Below are 23346 nucleotides of genomic sequence, written 5' to 3'. Positions count from 1 at the left end.
CACACTGAATGAATGCCAGGGTTAACAATCATCCGTGAATGCTAAGCTGCTCAAAGTGTTCCGTCAGATGTTAAGTATGAGCCTCTGGTCTTTTTCCTTTTTCTCCTTTGCTCTTTTCCACGCTAATCCCTGATGCACACTGTGGCCTATTAAGACCAAAAGGCTAATGTCCATCTGGTGCTAAATAGTGGTCTTTTGCCTGTGCACCAAAAGGAAAAGCATGATGTGATTGGCCACATTTTCTTTTCCGCAAACAGTATTTAAAGCTGGCTGTGCTCTTTAAACACAGAAACAAAGCACTGTTGGCCCTTGCCACGCACACCACATTTGTTTTTTAGCTCTCGGCTAACAAAATACTCTGCTGAGAATGTGACTCAACATGGCAAGTTCAATGTGGTAATACTTAGTTCTCCCAAAGGCTATGCAAACATGCAGTTATCGTATTGTAGTTCATACGATTAATTCTGTCTAAACTGTGAAGCTACAGAGTGCTCAACACACTAGTTAGAAAACACTGCGGTCGGGTTTTAAAACTAATAAAAGGTTACATAATGAAACTGAAACTGCGCAGTGTTGCTATGGAACTGACGGATCAATTTCCATGCATGTTTGCTTGAGATTTAAAACACCATTCACATTCTTTTAATCATGTAACTAAGCTTCACTAGAGCATTTTAGGGGATTCTTTCAGGCTTTTACGAACCTGAAAATACTATCAAAACCCTAAAAGGAGGTTAGTTTGTGAGCAGTCATATCAATAAAATATATATAGGCATCCGTAAAATCAAACCTCTGTAAAATCATCTTTCTAAGCTTTGATTTAATCTGACAAGTGGTCTGAAGCCATTCTCCTTACTGGAACTGTGTCTGGCGATGGAATCCTTAGAGACCCGAGGCTTACACAATATATACATTAACTCACTTTTACCCTTCAGACTGCTGCTCCTTGTTACTGTAGAGACACTCTGACAACATACTGTACTGTGGGACGTTTGACAGTGTTCAGCTAAGGTTCCACTAAGGGTGAAAGGGCTTTGTGCACTTTTCTTAACAGTGCGCTGACCCTGCAGTGCTTTATGAAAACTCCATTTTACCGATGAGCCAAACCAGCTTGTATTTTAAGAGAACTTTTTCACAAAAGACTGATTTGGAGTCAAGACACATCTACTGGCTATAGGGTTGCGGCGAAGTGCCAGCGAGACAGCCGAGATGATCCTGCGATGAACCCTGACCCAGCCGAGAGAGAGGTCCTGTTTTTCAGTATGAGATGCTGTGGATCTGAGAAGTAATAAACAAACAGAAGCCGAGAGGGAGGCAGAGCGACACAGTGACCCATTCATTAGTGACGCTGACCCTGCAGGGACAAAGAAGCTGTTCATTAAATAGACACTCAAGGCCCAGTCAGAGATCAGGCTCTCACCCTGACAGTGAGGCTATCGCACTCCATGTATATTGTTCAAAGTGTTGGGCCTGGGGACTCCCAGGAGACGTGCTGAGGGCTCCATGGGGGCCCCAAGTAAAACAAAGCATAGCTTATTTTTATTATTAAGTTAGCTAAAAGTGCCTGCAGAACTTTCCTTTTTCTCTTGGGTGACTTTTCAAGGGTTTTAAGAATCATCATTAGCACCTTATGGTTCCCTGGTTTTACTGCATGTGAAAGTGACTGAGCACTTTTAAAAGAAAGAAATGTTCCTACTGTGGTTGGTTGCAGTTAAGTTAGCTCATTAAACAAAGTAAAACTAGAAGTATAGAATAGAATACCTTTATTGTCATTGCATATAACAACGGAATTTCAACAACATGAATTAAGACATGTAATAAAAAGAGACCTAAATAAGTAGTAGAGTAAGAATATACCGTGTATGATCACAAACATACATTACATTGTAGCTTGGCCATTGGGTTCTACAATAAAAGGACAATATTTATATTTACAATTTTAAATCACAATTAATAATGCCATGTGGAGGTTTGTTCATGATTCATTAACAATTGATTAGTTTAAAGTACACTGTACTTGTAAGCACATTTATTTAGCATTGCTATAACTTCCTAAATTCATAATTTTCCTGTTTTATACTGTATTATGTTGTCAGCACATTTTCCTCCTCAGTCACATTGGCACTGGCCTCTATCCTCGCTACTGCTCATCTCGTACCATGCTATGGTGACAGCAAATACAGCGCAAACACAAGTTCACTGACAGAGGTCGCTGCTCCAGACATGCATGAACTTTTTGAAGCAAATATTATATAAATTAGGTATTGGGTTGAGCACAAACTTTCAGCAACTCTAACACGTTTCCAACAGATTTACTGTATTTAGAGTTCTTGGTACTCACTTTTAAGACTATCCAGTTCAGATGTATTGTAAGAGTTATTACATGTCATGTTATGTCATTCTACCAATGATAAATGATTTCTCAATCAAAGATAGCTATCAAAGACCCAAAGCGTTTGGATTACAGCAGTGCTACTCTCCACCTGTCACAAGTCACAGTATCACATGAATGATATTTTACATACAGTATGTAAAGTAATGAATAAATGGAGTTTTTTTTCTTCTTCTGGAAAAACAGTTAAGAAAAAGATGGGAGAATCAAGTATAGCATGTTTTTAATTAGACCTAGATGGTTGGATGAAAAGGTGAATGAAGCGAACATTGTGGACATGTCAGCAGTTTAAAATGAATGCACTACTTTCTGAAAGATTACATAAATGCTATTGTGATTGTTGTGTGTTTATTCATACGGCATTTATTTGATTAAGTAATGTTTGCTTACGTCACTTACTTTTGATCGAGTTGTGTTGATGCAAACGTGCTGCCTGTTTTACATTAAAGGTGCCCTGCCACACGTATTTCATTACTTAGTGGTAATGTCTGAAGTTCTACCATGGACTCTGTAACATTTTTTGTGGAAGAAATGCCTTGGTTACCTTGTTTCAAGTCATTCTAGTGTGGTATAGAAAGCCTGCAGAAGACTCAGCTCGATTTTGCCAGTTCTCATTAATATTCTACAAGCTAAGCTGTTTGAATCTCATTGGCTAACAGCTAGCCAATGAGAGCCTGGCTGTCAGAATCCTTTACCCAGCGCAACTGGGTGAGCTAATGAATAGTGATGAGCTCAGGCAATGTGATTTCAGACTGACCAGCTTTTGTAATTGGCCTGATTTCTCCGCTTATTTCTGTTCAGTGGCTAGAGCTGACAGAGGAGGTAGCAGTTCATTTTCACATTCACAACATAACACAAACACATATGGACCTAACATATTTCAAAAAATACAAGGAAGAACAGTTTTGTGTGGCAGGTCACCTTTAAATCTGACAAGAATGTGAAGTCTCCAGATGTTATCAGTAAATTCACTATCGGCTAAAATAAGTCACGGAAAGGATATTTTTATTGCCAAATGATAAAACTACATTTACAGTTAGATGGCACAGGTCTGAGCTCTATGCAAGTAGTCTATATGTTTGGATACTCTGACTTTATATGTGTTCATTTGTCTTCTATGTAGATTTGATTTTTACCACAAAATAACGTAAATAACGTAAATAAATACTGGCCTAATAGTGGAACGGGATCCTCAAGTCAACTCTCAATGATATTAAATTTTTTTCAAATCAAAATATTATTATTAAACATTTCTTTGAAGAGACCTGATGTACAGTAGAGTGACAGCTATTGATAATTCGGTGAATACTTTCTGCTAAACATGTGACAAATGGAGGTGAAACACAGTTTGTTTTCAGAATGTCAAATAATGCTGTCAGACTGCATGCAATATTGAAAAGTTAGCTGTAGGCTACTAGAGCTACGCATTAATTTACATTCGGAGCAGAAAGACCAAGTTTCAAAGTGTGGCAAAACATGCTACTATTCTGCAAAGATCTGACAAAACAAAACATGTCATATAGAATATTAGAAACAGCATAATATATATTTTTAAAGAGGACAAGATGCAGAACATCCCAGACTCTTACTGTGCATTCTGAGAGCAGGCAGGTTGAGTATATGGCCGAGCTTTGTGATCTTTATTCGTTGAGAACGTTTTATATTACACATCCTGAGCGGTAGGAGTGTTGAGTGTGAGAGCTGTGCCAGAGAATAGTCTTGGGAAAAGATAACTTCTATCTGGGAGGGATTAGATTTATGTGAGAGGTGTTTTATTTTGGTACCGGAGGAACCTGTCTTGATTCTGCTGCATTTTAGATTTTGGATGAGCGATTTCTCAGCTGCATTTTCTCTCTCTGCCTCAAAACTCAATATCCGCGCTCTAGATAACATTCACTGTCGTTATCAGTTTGTATTGTGAAGGCAAAACTTCCAAGTCACCTTCTTTTCTATTATTGGATTTAAAATAAACCTCACGTAGATTCTATGGATTCAGACAAACACCGGAGAGGATTCGTCTGGGGAATACTAATGTATTTCTACCCTCTAAGTCTTGTACTTAATACCAGTGTCTAAAAAGTAGCAGCAGCATGATCTGGAGCTCTAGATGCCCAGAAAACCTAGAAAACACTTGATGATTGGACATGGATCGAGTGTGTTGATACACTGAGTAGTAAACCAACCATTTAGAATATGCTTTGAGTCTCCTGTGAATGCAGCGTCATGCTGACTGACTGAAGATCCTGTCAGCGGTACAGTATCAGCGGCTGAAATCAGAGAAAAGAGGCAACAAGCAGCCTCATCAGAGGCAATCATTGCCGGAGATGTGCTTCTGATTTTCTGCCAGACGTGATTTTTAACTCTGCATGGACGTGGGTCAACAAAAGCTGCCCTCACACACTGACTGCACGTTGCCCACAAAGGTCCAATCAGCCCCGGGCCACATGCTAATATAATCAGTTACCTAAGAGGCTAAAGTGAGGTGAAAAATGAAGCTGCCTCATTAGTTTGATTTCTTCTCCCAGCCTTTGGATAAAACAGTGAAAGCCCAGGCACCCTGCTTTACAGTAATTAGTTTTTTTTTAGTACCAGCTGAGTTGGGATGGCTGGGTTAAGACAGTTTTTCATGGTGTCAGCTAAGTTTTCTTCATGGAGAAACACAAAATTAGGCCCTGCACTCTCTATTTGATTCCATACAGGCTAACGTGATGAAATAGTGTGTGTCAACTGTTTGTTTCTATCACAGTGTTACATTAGCCGAGTCAACTTTATTTCCAATTCCGCAATATGTGCCAGACATACAGAGGAATTGTCGTTTCTCTTCGACCCACGGTGCAAAAAGTACAGATAAAAGATAAGTAATAAATACAATAAAAAAGATAAGTAATATATACACTACAATAAATACATTCTAAATAGTGCAAAAGTAAGGCAAAATCATACAGCATAGAAAACTAAAGAAATTGAAAGAAATAGCACCTAGGAAGTTTGTTTTTAACCAAGTGAGCAGAGCAGATATGTTTTGGAGCTGAAAAAAAAAAAAAAAAAAAAAAAAAAAAAAAAAAAAAAAAAAAAAAAAAAAAAAAAAAAAAAAAAAAAAAAAAAAAAAAAAAAAAAAAAAAAAAATTATTTTTTTAATTTTAGTAATGAGAAGATAAAACAATTCAGCAGTGAAGTATGATGCGGTGTTAGGGGGCACCCCCCCCCACACTTTTCTTTTTTTTAAAAATATTTTTTTTTTCCTTTCTTTTCTTTTTTTATTTTTTTAATTGTCAGCAAATTCAAGTAAAAGACCAAAACATATGTTTTAGTTAATTTCTTGATACTTTCTGATGTAGGAACCCACTGATCTCTGATGAAGATGTTAATTATTTAATAACAAAATATGTTTAGCAAATGTTACAAAACAGGAGTACATAGTCCATCTGTTGTGGACTACTTTCAGAAGCAGCTTATTATAGATTTGGTGCAGTAGAAACATGTCAACCAGTGCAACAGTGTGGCTCACTGATGCACTTTTAATTTATTTTTGGACAACAATAGAGCTCTATGACACAGAAAAATAAGCTACAATAGACTGGCTGTGCGCGCGCACACACACACACACACACACACACACACACACACACACACAAAATACAACTTGTTACTTGTTAGCATGTTGGTTTTGTTCTTTTCACAGGTTTTGTTGACTGTAAAAAACATTTCCAGCCTTGTCATTTAAGGCTACTGTAAAAAGCCCTATTCTTGAAGCATTGCTAGTAATTTTCTAATTAAAACAAATGTATTTTATGTATTATGATGTATGATTATAACCTCTACACCCAGTCCTGTTGTAGGACTGTTTACTGGATCTCTACTGCAATTAATTAAGAGAGGATAAGGGGAGGCTTTGCCACAGACTTGTGTACAGACAAGTAAGTTTTATTGATGTTTGTGGCAATTCCTGCTGGTTGCCAATAGAGTTTGATAAATGCGACAAATTACTCCCGGCCCCTGTAAATTGGCTTTCAGACACTTTTCTTTGATCACCAATAATCTCCACTGTTGCACATTGTATTTGCATTACCTAATCATCGCTCTCCACCCCTGTAGCACTCAGACTGTTTCTACCATGCACCAATAATTGACCCAAATGTAGCGCAAAACAAGGTGACATATTGTTTTATTGAATATGACATAGTTTTTGCACTCACGCATGCTCTGCTGTGGGTTGCCAACGGCTTTTCAACACATTTACATCAAGGTCCACATTAGAGAAGTCTGTGAATTTATTGTGTCATCCTTGAAAATGCATTATAGGCTTTTCCACAGTTGTCAAGCTCAAGTAAACTGTCTCAGTCTTCCTTTTACATTAGAAGTTTTGAGGTTTGAAGTGTTTGACTAATTAATGCTTGCATAATGTGGATTTCTGTTTTAAAGGCGCACAAGAGCTTTCAAATGGAATCTTTGAGTGTTACTAATGTAATTTCAAATCAAGTCACTGCCTGTGCAATGAGGTCTTGTTTTATTTTAAAATTATTCATAACCAAACAGTACATCTTGATGCAATTTCTCAGCTTGTCCAATCTGAGGAGCATCATTATTCCGATTTCCAACCATAAAGTTGGACTAAAATAAGAACTATTATCTTTCCGCTTTTTCTGAGCAGTATCTTGATTGATAGTGTTTTGTCATGTGATAAAGCAATTTACTCTTGAGGTCCTTTACTGTACAACAGACTGTTCTTCTTGGAGTTACTTCTGAAGCTAGAAGGTTTATTGTTCCATATGTTACAAATTGTAATTTGATCCTGTTCATTTGTTTCCCAGGTCCATGGGGAAGATGCATGGGCAGCGACTGTGGCCCGGGTGGCAGCCAAAGCCGGGCAGTCTGGTGTGCCCATGTGGAAGGCTGGACAACGCTTCACACCAACTGTGACCAGGGCCAGCGTCCTTCCAACCAGAGGAACTGTTTCCGTGTGTGTGACTGGCACAAGGACCTTTATGACTGGCAATTGGGTGCCTGGAATGTGTGCGTGCCAGTTTCAGCAAGGACCTTATGGGCCTCACGGCCGTTCACATGCAGTGGAGGCGAAGAGGGCATTCAGACCCGGGAGGTGGGCTGCATACTCAAATCAGACGGGTCTCCAGCAGAGGATGCCATCTGTGAGTACTTTGAGCCCAAGCCTCGCCTGGAGCAGGCATGTTTGATCCCTTGCCCTCAGGATTGTGTGGTTTCCGAGTATTCTCCATGGACATCCTGCTCCAAAACGTGTGGAACAGGCCTCAGGAACAGGGTCCGTAGTGTCCTGGTTCCTCCACTTTTTGGAGGCGCGGTTTGTCCCAACCTAACTGAGTTCCAGTCTTGTAAACCAGGGCCTTGCACAGGTCCAGAGGGCATGTACAATCTCAGGGTTGGACCGTGGAGCCCTTGTGCCCTCCCACAGACTCGGACGGCACGCCAAGTTAAGCGCCGGAAAGGTAAAGGCCAGGGGCTCAGGGAGAGAGCAGGAGTCAAAGATCCAGAGACTAGGGAGCTTATCCAGAAGAAACGAACCCGGAACCGCCTTAACCGGCAAGAGAGTCCATTCTGGGACATCCAGGTTGGCTACCAGACTCGGGACGTGACCTGCGTACACCGGAATGGGAGCGCTGTGGGACGCAAGTGAGTGGCAACAATTTCACATTAATGTGACAGAGTAAAATGACCTGTTTTCTTAACACTATCATATGCACCTTTTCATTTTCTTGCTTAGTCAATAGTGAAAGATCTGTCAGAATTATAGCTCAGTGATAAACACTGTTGTGTTTTGTCTCATTTTTATAAGGCGATTATCTTACAGGCAGCAGAGGTAGAGAGATCTATTTAATCTCTATGTCTGCCTAATTTCATGTTTTCTTTGTATTTATTGACAGTATTTCTATCCACTTATTTATTGTTGTCAGAAAACGAACTGCTCCTCATATTTCCATGTACCTTTGGCATTTAGGTGTAGTGATTTTTAAGTCAGTGCGTTACATAATTCCAAATTTGTCCTCCTGAATCTTTTTTTTTCTTCCTGTCAGAAGGTGACACGTAGCGGAGGATGTTTATCGGCTGTGTGTTTGTCACTGCTTTGCTGTCAGAGCAGTGAAACACAACTTACCGCAGTGTATTTGATGTCAACTTCTGAGGATGGAAGCGGCAAAGCAATTTTATGACACAAGATCAATCTTTGGCAGGACTTTGTGTGTTGCTTTTCAAAATAAGGGCCTTTTCTTAGGTCAGTCCTGTGGTCTTGAATGGATGTGTTATGACTTTGATGATGCAAAGTGAACAAATCAAGTGTGAATCTTCTACCTACATCTTTTCAGCTTTACCTTACAAACATTTACCTTAAAAAAATACACTAACCACGAGCATTGTCGATCCATGCAGATATTTTGGGTTTTGAGAACTTCCATCTCAAAACTTCAGTAACTACAATAAACCGTTTTTTTTTCTGTGTGATTTTGGTGAAGTGATGTGGTAAGTTTTGCAGAATGACAGATAAAACAACTTAGTGATGTTGAAAAGCATCATATAAAAGATCATCACTTGAATAGGCAATTGAATTTTGCCTTCAGTGGGCGCTACTATCGGGAGGCTGTGGCTCAGAAGGTAAAGCTGGTCGTCCAACAATCACATGGTAAGTGGTTCAATCTCCGGCTCCTGTCCGTATGTCAAAGTCCTTGAGCAAGACACTGAACCCCAAGTTGTTCCAGATGAGTAGGCTGCTATCGGTGTCTGAAAGTGTGTGTGAATGGGTGAATGAGAGGCAAATTGTAAAGCGCTTTGTCCGGTAATGTTTAAAAGCGCTATATAAATGCAATCCATTTACCATTTACCATCCATATTATCCAAATCCATGAGTGCCTCCATTTATGGTGTTGGTAAACCCATGTGGGATCTAACCTCTGGCCTTGACATTATTATTGCTGTGAGCTGAAAAGTCACTGAAAATGACATACATCAAATGGCTCTCAATTCCCAATCATTTCTTAGCAGAAGTATCTGCCTAAAATGCATATTACACATTTTACTTTAAAGAAAGCCGTAGAGCTCCGCAGCAATTCAACACAATTCAGATTTTGAAACAAAATAAAACATCCGGTTAATTTTCAAAATAAAATACACCGTGCTCACGGCGGATCATATTTCCCTGCACTACACCTTGAAAACACAGCACAGAGTTGTTTCCCCTCTACTCCTCTGGATGGAAACAAACTGTTGTTGGTTTTGTGGTTCTATTCTACGTGAATTCGCGAGATCTCGTGGGTCCTCGTGCTCTGCTGTCAGTCATGGCCGCAGCCGTTCCGTAACAAATCCGGACCTGGTGGGTATTGACCATGGATGTATTAAGAGAACGGACGGACGGCAGAGCACGGAGCCGATACGCAACGGAGCCGTTCCGCAGCCAATCCGCAACCAGTGGAAATTAGGAGTTACATTAGGTCTTAAAAATACAAAAATAAAGTCCCTCAAGATATATTTTTACTCACTGGTTAATTGGTGTTGTCACTCATTACCGTGTCATGTACAGTATCTTAGAAGGATTGGATAGTTTTCCTATATCAACAAAGCCAAGTGTTTGAAATGTGGTCAGTAAAGCTATAGTGCCTAGTTTCTGTCGCCCCCATGAGGAATAATGACAACAAAACTGTCGGCGCATCCCAGCCCTCCCCCACGCAGTTGCTAGTAGCCAAGGAGGACATGGATGATTAAAAAAACATGATGGACTCTTCAGAAGAGATCATTATCTTCACTTGAGTTTCTGCGTGGGAAAGTCACCGGACGACACCATGAGAGTTGTGTGGAGTCTTAATTTAGTTTTGTAGCAACTCATTTGGCAATGGCTTTAATGTAATGGACGTTTATTCATTTCAAAGAAGTTACGCACTAAAGCTTTAAATCCATCTTCCCACGGGTTTGAGACCCATATTGAAAAGGTTTACATGCATCCATATCTTCAAAACACATCTGTAATCATTCTCCTCATGGTATAATTAAATCAGTATGCATAGAAGTAACCGTGCACAGTTTCTTTCTTCTGCTCCCTGTTGTAATTGCAGCTTAAGTGACATCAAAAAGATATGGAAATTATTCATGAAAGCAACAGGACAAAAGCGACTAGCTATTTCAACACGTGGTCCAAAAGACCATGTGTCCAAAAGACGTATAAAGCTGTTTGAGCGTTTATCTGATTTGTGTGGGTCAAAGAGCAGTGGAAGAGCTATGGAGCGGCAAAAGTGAGAGTCTAGGAAGACTAGCAAAACCAATCCATGCATGTCATCCATGTGTTTGTGTTAGTTTATGGATAGCTGGCTAGCTACTTAAACTTTTATTGCTACCTAAACTGCTAAAGTGAAAGTTATTCTTCTTCTGCTGTTTTCTGCAGTTACCAAACAGCTTCATCTACATAATCACCACCCTCTGATTTTCAGAAAAAAAAAACGAGGCAGATGCAATTACATTTGCAATGTCTATTGTCTATTTTGACTTTTGAATGAACCCAAAACCCAAACTATGATTTGTGGACTATTTAGCCTTTCAAAGAAGGGCCCTACAGAGTTTGGCCTTTTTAAAATTTTATTTTGATTCTACGTATAACCAATTGAGGAGGGAATACAAAACATATTACTCATTACAAACCTTTACAGACGGCATACTTTTGTAGACTGTGTATATAACATTTTAAATATTGACTTACTTTATCCTAGTCTTGCTTTGCCAGACCCTCCTCTAAAGCACGCTGAAGAAGGGTCTGGCTACTCCACATAGCATAAAACGTGCTCTGGTTTAATGACATTTCTTTAAACCAATCAGAATCGGGCGGCGCTAACTCCGCACAGAGCCGCTGCAAAACTGTTGTGCGAGAGAAAACTCAGATTGGACAGATAGTCTAGCTAGCTGTCTCAATTTACCCTGCAGAGATCTGAGGAGAAGTCAACAATAGTCCTCATTAATCCACCAAATTTAAAATTCCAACACAAAGAAAACGGAAGGAAACAGTAAATACACGCATCTGGTGGAATATCCTGCGGCACCGGAGCAATCCCGGAAGTGGAACATCAAGGATATAGACGAATTTTATCCTAAAGAAAAAAAAAGAAAGTTTGACCACTTGAAAATAGAAACCTATGTTTATAGCATCTGGTACAGTGTTCACAAAAGGTGTACAAATCTATAGCTGTTGTCCACTTTTGTTGTTCATGACCATAACAAACAACAAAATTCAGTTTCTTGTGACATTTATTGCTGTTATTCGTATTAACCCTCTGATGTCTGTGACTCAGTCAGCGATTCTTCTAAAGAGCTATTTCTGTAGATCCATCATCTATTTTTCTGTTCCTTCGACTGACAGTAACCTTAAGTGTCATCGCTGTTCCCTAGAAACTTGGATATGGGGCACTCACAAGGTCTCAGATCTCTAGGAAAGAATCAATGTGAATGTCAGTAGAGCAAGCCAGATCTGTCACATGCCAGTGTTCTCCAAGATTTGATCAATTATGTACTTAATCTATTCATTAATGCTTTGTTGGCGCAGCGCTCTCAGCAGTGACTGGGATCAAATATTTCAAAGGAACCGTGAAAACAACTCACATGCCCTTAGGAGCATAAATATTAATCCTTGACTTGTTTATTTCTTGTCCTAAAATATTCATAGTTGTTTTTGCCACTTTTGGAAAAAGTGGAACGAACTTCCCAGTGAAGCGATAACCCAGTCATATCTTCGCCAGACGCTCTCTGAACATCTTGCTCACTTCATTTCCAATTTTGTTTGAAGAACATCTGTCATTGAGCCTTTACTTTCTCCATAGGTCTCGACTCATCCCAAACAGGCCGCTTCCTCATAACCCTGCTCGTGTCCTATTAATCAAGTTTGCATCATGATCTTTGCAAATTTTTGCTGTGCCACGGAGGAGGTGCATCACATTACATTATGGTGCATCACATTACATCATGGCATTTAACGCTGAATTATGCACGCATGGTGCTGTCATTTTGTTTTTCATCTTTTTGGGGTTCTTTTTTGTTGAAGGCACTAAAGTCGTTAAAAGGCTTCTTCTGTAATCACCTGACCCACATAGAATTATGTTTTTAGGCCATTTCATTGGCACTCTGTTTTGATGAATGCAGTTCAAGTAAAAGTAATGTGTTGGAATATGGAAACGTTCCGACTGCTTTTATTTTGTCTAAAGGCCCTTGTAGTCCATTGTTGCCAGTTACTGTGTAAAACCTACAGACTTAAAAATGGACATTTTTTTTCACACATCATCTCACTTATTTAAATAGAGAATGATTTTGTCCTCATTCTGTCTCAATGACTGAAATGAAGAAATAATGACTTCTTTTTGCAGCTTTGAAATCTCCACAAAAATGCTCGGGCATTCCTACAGCAAAGGGGAAACGACTCAAAGGATCTAGTTGCAGCCGAAATGGGTCACTGGCTGCATTAGGGGCTTTTTAAAACACAAGAAGTTTCATCTGAGACAGGAAATCGAGCCATCACCCTTAGTGCATCAAATTCACAGAATAAATTCCACATTGTTTTCCTCCGATGCAGAATCAGCCGGCACACCAAGTGTGTTTGGCAGAAAAACAAAACTAAGATTTTTTACAGTGTCGCTTCAGTTCCACTTCAAAGACTTCAGAGGTGTTTTAATCTGCAAAGACACAGGGGTTGAAGGAAGAAAAGAAAGAAAAAAAAAAACTCTGCTCATACATTTCCTCATTTACACCGAAAATCTCAGTTGCTGGAAGGTGGAGTGTGGTGGCAACGTCTAAATGAGAAGTTTCTAAATGAAGCAGAGCTGTAATTAGCACTAATAGCTCGTCAGCTGTAGCGCCTCAAGGGGGAAGACATCCAGACTGAGTAACAGAAAGTAGTCGGCTTTAGTTAGAACAAATTTCTAATGATTCGGAAGGGGCCCAAAGAGAGGACTGGTTATTCATTACATCTACTGTAAATGCCATTTGGATGATCAAAAGATGTGTGTGACTGATTGATCCGAGGTCGGTTTGGTTGTCTTAAGAGTTAACGATACACACACCATGCCACAGCACTCCTGTTTCACTGCTAATGTGAAACTGATTATGCAGTCAGTGTGTATGCTAATGAGTGTAGCTAATTACAAAATGTGACACCAGTCAAGAACAGATAGTTTAAAGGGAAGGTATGCACACCACTTGTAGTGTCAGATATCTGTTCAAACCTCAAACCGTGGCTTTAAGGCATCTTGGCACATTGATACTTAAATGGCAGTGAGAGGTAACTGAAAGATTAAACATCACTGTAATGAGGCGTCAGTAAGATGCACACTGCAGGAGTCTGTTCAACATAAATATGTAAATATGTATAGAAATCTGTGACCAGTTGATGCCAGAAAATAACAAACCGATAAAAGGATCTACCTTTGGAGAGTTGTAAGGCTTGTTTGCTTACAGAAAGTGATTTATCAAGAAAAACTGGCAAAGATTTGCTGTTTTCAGCTTCTTAAATCTTCATATTTGCTGCTTTTCTCGGTTTTGTATTGTCTTTTCTCCCAGCAGAACAATTTTCGTTTGGTGTGGTTGATGGTTGTAAACACTACGGAGGATGAACTTTATCACTATAACCCAATCAAATAGTTTGACATGTTGGGAAATGCGCTTATTCTTTTTCTTCGAGAGAGTTAGATGAGAAGATTGGGCCCTGTTGATACCTATTGATATATGTACGCTAAATATAATGCTACAGACAGCAGCCCATTAGCTTAGCTTAGCTTAGCGTACAGACTGGCAGCAGAAGAAAGTAATTGGCTTAGCTCTGATTAAATGGTTTCACAGGAGGGGTCATGGGTCTGACTATTTCTTGGCCGGGAGCAGTGACTTCCTGGAGACTGAGTGAATCTACAAGGTCTCCATTACAATGATGGGATGTTCTCCTCTTGTAGTCCTATTCAGATCAATCTAATAACCAAACCTCCATTCCCTCCTGTCCCCCTCCTCTCCTTTCCCAGCCTGTGTGCACCGAGGGACCTGCCGCTGACCATCCAGTCCTGCGTCCTCCCCAAGGACTGCCAGGTGACCGACTGGGCCGTGTGGAGCCCCTGTTCCAAAACCTGCGTGGACCCTGAGTCTCCCATAGGCAATCGCACTCGGAGCAGGAAGGTGGTCCAGTTCCCGGTGGGCGAGGGGGCGGAGTGCACGCCGCTGGAGGAGTCTGAGACGTGTGAACCTCAGGGTGAAGGCGTGCCGCCCTGCGCCACGTGAGTTTCTCCTGATGATGGGGGAGGGAGCCGGGGAGCACAGCGGGGGACTGAGAAGTGTAGATTTGTTTTTCATAGCGAAGCACTCGACAGGCGCTCATGTTTCAGAGGGATACAATCACATGTTAGATTGTCATAATACCCTCCTCCTCAGTTACAGCATTGTTAAGACCCTGCCACAGCACAAAACACTCCGCAGGGATTCTTTCTTTGTTCCAATAATCTCAGGCAAAATACAGTAAATGTCTGGTGTTCAACCTGGCTGAGGCTGCACACGCTTGTTGTTGGTTTCCCTTAAGTCATAACACCAAGCTAATTTGTTCTCTTGGGTGGCCCGTGTGTGTGTGTGTTTGGGGGGGGAGGAAATAAGAATGGGGGTGGCAGTAGCTCAGTCAGTAGGGAGTTGAGTTGGGAACCGGAGGGTTGCCGCTTCAAGTCCCCATATGGACCAAAGTATGGTGGTGGACTGGTAGCTGGAGAGGTGCCAGTTCACCTCCACTGCCAAGGTGCTCTTGAGCAAGGCACTAAATCCCCAACTGCTCGGAGTGCCTTTCCATGGGCAGCCCCCTCACTCTGACATCTCTCCATTAATGCATGTACGGGGTACTGAGCAAAATAAAAAAAATACATTGTAATAAGTGCTCGTACTGGTGCCCGACACAAAGTAGGGAATGGAGGGACACAACAACGATATTTGAGTCCCACAAACTCTCAAAATTATTACTAATACTCTCATCCTGAGTGTTTGAGATACATTTATTTATCTATTTATTTTGAAATCCATTTTTCAAAATGTTTGAGTTATTATTGCCAGCTGTAGTAACAGGCCTATAAATTGTGATTATGAAACAAATGTCCATCACTATATAAAAATCATATGTCACTGTGTTCTTCTGTTGGAAAGAAAGACTAAATTGGTTGTTACTATGCAACACATACAGTATGTAAGTTCTATAGTTAGTGAGATTGTAAATGTGATGCACTTTGACACTATGATACACCCACACAGAACATCCACGTTTTCTTCCTCTGTAGCTACACCTGGAGAAGCACAGAGTGGAGCGACTGCCGGGTCGACCCGTTGCTAAGCCAACAGGACCGTCGGCGTAGCAACCTGACAGGGCTCTGTGGGGGAGGCCTGCAGACCAGGGAAATTTATTGCGTCCAGGCCAACGCTGAGCTTCTAAAATACCTCAACGACCTCAGAGAAAAAGACAAAGGTAAAGAAAAAGAAAGTTCTGCGACATTAATCCCCTGAAGATGTTGCTGTTAACACTCTGTGCAGAACATCTCCTTTAACATATCCTTATCAAAGTCCACTTTTAGCCATGGGATGTGAAGTGAAGTTTATTCTCTGAGACCAAAAGTCATTCGTCAAGCTCTTCTTATTGACTTTTCTTTAAATGAAATTTTGCCTCGCATTATTTGTATGAAATTGACAGCTGGAGTGTTTTTGCAGTCTGTGTTTATTTTCCTGTAACAGCAAGGGTACCAGCTGTACAGACATAAGCTGTAGTTGACAAGCTATGACTGTGCTCGTGCCTTAAAAACCAAGAACTCAGTTATTTCCTCCTCTCCTTTTTTTTTTCTTCTTCTTCTGTACGTTCATTAATGTGAGAAGCTCAAATTTGTTCCTCAAGCTGAAACATTCTCAACCTGTAAGGACTAGGGTTGGGTACCGAAACCCGGTTCCACTATGGTACCGGTTCCTACGCAAACGGTAGTATTCGGACCGGATTAGAACACGAATTTCGGTTCCTCATTTCGGTTCCGACTGAAATATTTTCCCTCTGTCGCTCCGGACAGCGGCAGACGTACGTGCCCGCTCGCGGTGTGAAGCGCTATTCCCCCGACATGCACTCTACAATCCCTGCTGATAGACGGCTTTTTGTACACGCTCTGAAACGGACGTAAAAACATCACACTTTCTCTGTAGTCTACCGTTAGCTAGCTACCGTATATGTAGGCTCCTTTTAAAATGGCATATTTTCCCTCTGGGCTCACCAAAACGGACGTGAAAGCATATTAACCATTCACTGATCGCTAGTAAACATATTACACTTACTGTGCTAGTCTATCGTTCAAGACAAGACCCTGTAGCCTGGTGGTGGTGGAGGCAGGACAGCCTCCCCAAATTGTCTGCCCTTTCAAACTCATACCTGTGTGTGTACAGGCCTCTTGGACACCGTCTGAGAGAGTTTTCTCCTGTGCAGGACCTGCCATAAGTCAGGAGATGTGTCCTATCTTGCCAGAGAAGGCAAATATAGTCATTTTTCTGCAAAAGAACTGCTAAAGTTTGAAACTGGTTGGCATACCAACTCAACATTTATTTTGTTGTTACTTGTTAATAGTGTAACTGTTATTTGTTAAATTATTGTAGCTGTGTGTTAGGTAACTTAGGTTTACTTATTACATATTTAAGTACTTTAAAACATTAATATATTGTTAAATTTAAATAATTTTCAATAAAAAAAAAAAGAACTTCATAAAAAGCCTTTCTTTTATGTCATTTTTCTGTTTTTCAAGAATCGGTTTAGGAATCGGAATCGTTTTAAAAGTACCGGTTCGGCATCGGAATCGTAAAAATCCAAACGGTACCCAACCCTAGTGAGGACGCATCTTCACCTCAGTTTGTGCCCTCCAGAGCAAATTTGCATCTGTTAAGCCTTCAACTCAATATGCAATCACACCATCTAGAAAATGTGCTGTATGTTCAATCTGAACACACATTTAGAAGTAGCATTCACCATATGGACTCTTAGCACAGTGTTCAAGCCCCTGAAAAACTTAAGCTCTTTAGTATTTGTTCATTTGTATTTATCACGGGTGGTAAGAAGTAACACTTTGTTTTATTTTAAAAGATATGTAATTTTCTTATGTGAATACATTTTTACATATTTGTATTATTTATGTTTAAGGAGGCATTATCATGCAGAAATTCTTCGACCAGCAGCTGGTTTTGAATGGGTCTTGAGGACAGTCAAGCTTCGGCCAATCTGTATTTATGGAAGGTCACAGGTTGGGATTCCTAAACCAGTTAGAGCATTTATTGAAACATGTTCTTCCTCTGCTACAAAATGCTGCTCTTCAGTGTGGCATACCCAATGATGTTCCACCACTGATCCACCATGTCTGTCTACCAGTTTTTCCTGGTGTTGTAATTTCAGTCCATTGTTTTTTTTGTCTGCTGCTCTCCTATATCTTCACTGTCCTCTGTGATTTTTATATCACAAGTTTGTTAAGGAAATCCCTTTTTGTCAGTAGCACATTTAAGCTGTATTGATCTCACGAGGCTGTCAACCCTCTTCCTTCGATACTGTTACCAAAGTCAACACCACTGTTACATAGTACGTCAAATTTTACAATGCCACGCAGCACAGCCTAAAAACAAATCAGTTGTACTCTCAAGTGTAACTCAAATAAATTTGATCAAGCGCTATTACATGACAACTTACATTCTCCAAACCCCCGCACAGTGTGTAAGATCTGCATTCCCTTGGTGGATTTGTAGCAGATAATTGCACATCAAATGCTTGCAACAGACATAAGCCTACAGTACATGTTGACTCATGCCCAAATATACAATGGCATACAATACTGCATTTGCATTAATAGTCACTGTAGCATGTTCTTTTTATCTTCTGTCTTCAAATATCCCACTGTGGCTACATTGTCAGCTTCAAAGTTTCTGTTTGAACATCCAAACAGCCGACTACCCGCTGCCATTCTCTGCTTTTAAACCAAACCGGGAGTCATTTAGAACAAGGATTTTTCAGCTCCTGTGTCCTGCTGTGATTTGTCACTGGTCACAAGTGCAAAGGCATCCATTTCTGACACTTGTCAAGCCAGCTTAAAGTCAAAGCTGCACTCCTAAAGAGGGTATTAAAGACATTAGTTAAGGCTAGGCTTATGGAGGCCAACGGTGCTGATCGCGTGAGAGATGCTCCTCTAGCGCAAACTAAGAGCTTTAAGCTCAGTCTATCCATTCTGGTGGTGTTTAGTGGAAGTTGTGGCTGTATGGAGATATAAGCCGCCTAAAAGTTTGTTCATTTTAGGCTTTAATTAACTTTATTCATATAGAAACTTTTTTTATATAGAACTGCAATGAGCTCAATTACATTTTATTCTTTTTTATATTTTGTCTTCTGCTTTTATTATTAACCTAAAGCTATCTTGATGTTGAATGAATTTTTGATGAACGACTTGTGAAGGGAATGCTGGCAGTGCATTTGCTGTACTAAAGTATTATTTCTCAGAGTTTAAATTGATCTGCAGTCCTTTGATTCTCTGTGTATCGACCCTTATCAAAGAATAATGAGTCTGGTAGCCAAGATTAAATCAATCGACAGACACTGTTCAGACAAAGCATATTGTATAATATTAGAACGTTTCAGGTATACTTTATGAGATTATATGTTCTTCCTATGTGCTATCTATCTATCTATCTATCTATCTATCTATCTATCTATCTATATATCTATCTATCTATCTATCTATCTTAAAGGTGCCTATAACCTCTGTTAAGATACAGTTAAAGATTCATATATACAAGCATGTTGAGAGCAGCGTTGCCAGGTCTGGCTGTGCAGGAATGTGCTAGACTTGTGTGTGTGAGTTTTACAGTACACACACATATACGCATAACGTTCTTATCTTCTTGGCGCAGGATTCCTCTCCCCTCTGTTGGGGGGGTAATCCCCCCAGCACACCACTGAGACAGAGAGGCAGACAGTGGTTTAGTAAAGTTTGCAGCAACCAGTGCTCTCTTTCTCCCGTCTCTCATGGATAAATATCAGCATGCAAAAGCGGAGGAAGATACCCTCAGGCCAAGATCTGGAATCAGCTTACCACCTCTTAAACCTTAACCTTAATCTTTACGGGGGAGTAGCTCCGATCTGACCCTTGATCAGTATCGCAGGCTAAGTAACATTAACCGGCACTTCCTCAGCTAAGGCTGTGTAACTTTGGGTTTGGTTTCTGCTCAGCTGGAGCATATGGATCCCTGAAGCTCTTCTCCTAACCCTGTGGGAGTTGGCATTTTGCTCACCTTTTCCAGTATTTAAAAAAACTGGACTGTGCCTTAATACTTAATACTGTATTAGGAGGTGTTTTATTCAAATTCTCAAGTTCATACTGACATTGCAGGTTAGAAAATCACAGTGCGGGCAAGTAAAGTGACAGAAGATATATAAGAACATTTTTAAATGTATTTTCTTTCGGCAAGTTGGACGAGAAAATGGATATCAGTCTCATGTCTGTGCTTTAAAAACACAGAGTTAGAGTCAGGATATTAGTAGCCTAGCTTAGCATAATGACTGGAAGCAAAGGGAAACAGCTTACCTACTTCAAACATATGCCTTCAGTACCAACATATTTATCTTATTTGCACAATGTGTTGTTTGTTAAATCTGTACATGAAAAGAAATGTAAGTTGTTGAGCTATTTCTTGACCAACAAATGTTTATTCGTGCACCTAGTGCACAGTCTCCAGCTACAGACTGGGTTGCCAGAATGGCTTTGGTTTTCATTTCTGTACAGGCACAGTAGTACCAAACCTGGCAACCTTACAAGACTTTGAGATGCTACACTCAGTCACTAAGCCTGGCTGTTTTATGCCAAGGCATTCCAGCTCATAACTCCCCCTAAAACAACACACTGATGTTGATGTAGAGCTGTTGGTAGGTGTATTTTGAACAGAGCTATGCTAGCTGTTTCCCCTGCTTTCAATGTTTATGCTAACCTTATGACCTCCTAACTCCTGCTCCTGTGACTCAACACAGAGACATGACAGCAATATCCATCATTTCACCTCAATCTGAGAAAAAAACGCAAATGAGCATAAAATGTTAAACTATTCCTTTAAATGCCTGGAAAGACCTCACTTAAGTCCGTCGCTATTAAGTTAAAAAAGACTGTAAACTACTTTCAAAAGCTCCTACTGATGAGATGACATGATCACCAAAAGTCATTGCGGCTTTTGACAAAATCAATGAACAACAAATAAACTCATCTTCAGCCCAAAGATAACAAAAGACAGATTTAGTCTTGCTCTTAAAGCTTTTAATTGTAAACAAGCCTAGGATACGAGGCCCAGTTGCTGTTGCATTAGTCTCTGCCTGTCTCTTGTGTGCTGTTTCCCGTCACTGTGTGTGTGTGTGTGTGTGTGTGTGTGTGTGTGTGTGTGTGTTTGTGTGATAGAGCTTCAGTCTCCCCGGTGTGTGCGTAGCTAATAGCTCTATCTCCCCTGTAATTGCAGCAGGTCAGACCCAAAGACAGCAGAAGCCTAGTGTCCCCCCTCTCCTCTCCATCACCTTCCAGATTACAGGTAGGTGTTTTTAGTCACGCTGATAACAAAGCTGCAGCTCCTTCCTTTGCTTCACGCCTCCCAGGTCTTCTTTTTTTTCCTTTTCCCTTTCTCTTCACTCCCGTTCTCATTATCAGTCTCCTCTATCCTTGTTCCCTGTCTCCTCTCCTCACCTATCCTGTATTCCTGTTTCCTCTCCTCCTCCTCCTCCTCTCTTCTTCCCTTCTTTCATCTGCTCTCCTAACCTGTCACCTTACCTTTCTTTCATCTATCTATCTTCCTTTTTCTCTTCCCCTCTATCATTGTTCTCTCTCTCTGTACTAATTTCCTCTTTCCTTGTTTTTTCTCCTCCTCATTTCTCATACTCTCTCCTTCCCTCTTGTCTCCTCTCATTTTCTTCTCCTCTCTTTTTTTTCCTCTAACCTTCCTTTTTTTTAAATCCTGTCCTTGTTTCCTCTCCTAATATTTTCTCTCCGTATTCCTCCTCTCCATTCCTCTTTTCTCCTCCCTGCCCTCTGTCCTCTCCTCTAACCTTGTTTATTCTTCTCTTCTCATTTCTCCTCTCTTCTCCTCTCTTCTTGTTTCCTTACCTCTCCTTCCCTCTCTTCCCCTCCCCTCTCTTCTCTCAGCCTTCACTTTCCTATGCTCTCCTTTTTTGAACATAACAAATCACAAAATGAATAAATGCAATAATAATAATAATTCAAATATTGATTTCAACACCACTTTGAAGGTTCTCCCCACCACTGTGACGCTTTAGAGTTACCATGGCGTTAACTGTACGCCACATTTACATTTCAACAAAGACACAAGCCCGGACTGCTACTCTTTATCCTAACTGCTCAGCCTCAGTATTGTTGCCGAATCCAACAAAGGAGCAAGTAGTATTACAACAAAGTTATGTTCTGTATTCTCCCATAAAAATCTGAGCAGAAGAGTTGAAGCTTTGAAGGGACTGTAAGAAAAACGTTGATCCCTCACAAACAGAATCTGGATAGTGAGACGTTTTCCAGCTTTGCAGGCAATAAGCCACACGTGCATTAGAGATGTTCCCCCTCTGTTGTCAGTTCAGCACAATAGAAACATGAACACACTGGAGAGTGCACTGTAAATAGATAGATAGAGTCTTTCTAACAGAGAGGCAGGATGTAATGAATGTTTTTTTCTCTACTATGTTGGTCCTTAAATTTGTATCCCCAAATGGATTGATGTTAAAAGATTGAAGTCAGTGTAGTTCCCCAATAAGACGTGGATTAGCAGTGGCTCAGCAAACTCAGTATTTGACTTTGAGTGTATTTGTAAGAGGAATTAGCCATTTTGCATTTCAAAAAGCCCCACTTGCCTTCTTCCCCTGTACAGTTAAGGGAATTATGATTAAGCTCTCCTGAAACTTGAAGCTCTTAGATGTCTTGTAGGAACAGTTGGAATACAAGAAAAAAGTGCCTCAGGTTAACCATGTGAAGAGATTTTATATGACTAAATCACAAAAAAAAAAAAAATGTAAATTTCAAAGGTTTCACTCCATACTTGAAAAGTGGAGATCAATCCATCTTTATCTGCCTGTGGAAATCAAGTGTTTATCGGTGTTTTTCGCCCCCAGCGGTGCCTTCCAGGCAGCGCTGCCTGGAAGGCACCGTTGGGAGGCACTGGTTAGGGTTAAGGTTAAGGTTAAGGTTAAGGTTAGGGTTAGGTGCCTTGAAGGCAGCGGTCGCAGCGCTGCCTGGAAGGAGCAGTTGGGGGCAAAAAACACCATCGAGCAAATCAGGTTGGCTGAGTCAGTGAGCACCTTTATGTCCTTTCTTTTAACATTTCCTGATTTTGCTTGAGTTTTAATTTCCTTGAACTGTCTTTTTATTTCTTTTTAAAAATTGTTAACAAATAGTTTTTTTATTCATTTTTTTTTTATTCATTTTTTGATTTTATGACTTATTTTGCTGCCTTTGTGAAGCACTTTGCCGCCACTGATGTCTGGATCTCCTTTTGAGGGGGACTTTTTTTTTTTTAATATCTCAGACAGATACGACAACAGATGGTACCAATTCAGTTTTTCACTATTCTCCGGTACCATCAAACTAAACACTAACAGGTGTTGAATAGAGAACTGCAGTGTCATTAGTTGACTACAGAAAAGGAACCAAACACTAGACGGCAGATGTTTTCTATTATTTACCCTGTGTTATTCAAAATGACGCTTTGACCCTTTGTTTTTGTACAAGTTAAACAAACGAGAGATAACATGTTAATGTGTGAGCTTTATAGGTGCTGATATGTAGATTTTTTTACCTTTTGACGAGCTGTTTCCCTGCCCTTCAGATACCACACCTGTTTCCAGTCTTTATGCTAAGCTAACTGGCTGCTGGCGGGTAGCTTCATATTACACATACAGACATGAGAGTGGT

General features: G+C 40.4%; 1 protein-coding gene across 8 annotated transcripts in view; it reads left to right on the top strand.

The window, feature by feature from the left end:
- LOC120561969 (thrombospondin type-1 domain-containing protein 7A) overlaps positions 1-23346 on the top strand; it is a 156717-nt gene that overhangs the window by 45775 nt on the left and 87596 nt on the right. For 4 of the 8 annotated variants that reach the window (XR_005639673.1, XR_005639670.1, XM_039805328.1 and 1 more), the window contains exons 2-5: positions 7204-8038; positions 14395-14643; positions 15679-15863; positions 20900-20968. Coding sequence is in view for 3 of the 8 variants with exons in the window: in XM_039805328.1 (XP_039661262.1) it covers positions 7204-8038; positions 14395-14643; positions 15679-15863; positions 20900-20968 (1338 nt within the window). In the remaining 5 variants the exon portion in view is untranslated. The remainder of the gene's footprint in view (positions 1-7203; positions 8039-14394; positions 14644-15678; positions 15864-20899; positions 20969-23346) is intronic. The other 4 variants (XR_005639674.1, XR_005639672.1, XM_039805329.1 and 1 more) reach the window with 2 other exon arrangements.

This window comes from Perca fluviatilis, chromosome 7 (genome assembly GCF_010015445.1).
Source record: "Perca fluviatilis chromosome 7, GENO_Pfluv_1.0, whole genome shotgun sequence".
NCBI lineage: Eukaryota > Metazoa > Chordata > Actinopteri > Perciformes > Percidae > Perca > Perca fluviatilis.
Note: the sequence above shows the minus strand (reverse complement) of the source record. Positions and strands in the feature narration are given on the sequence as shown.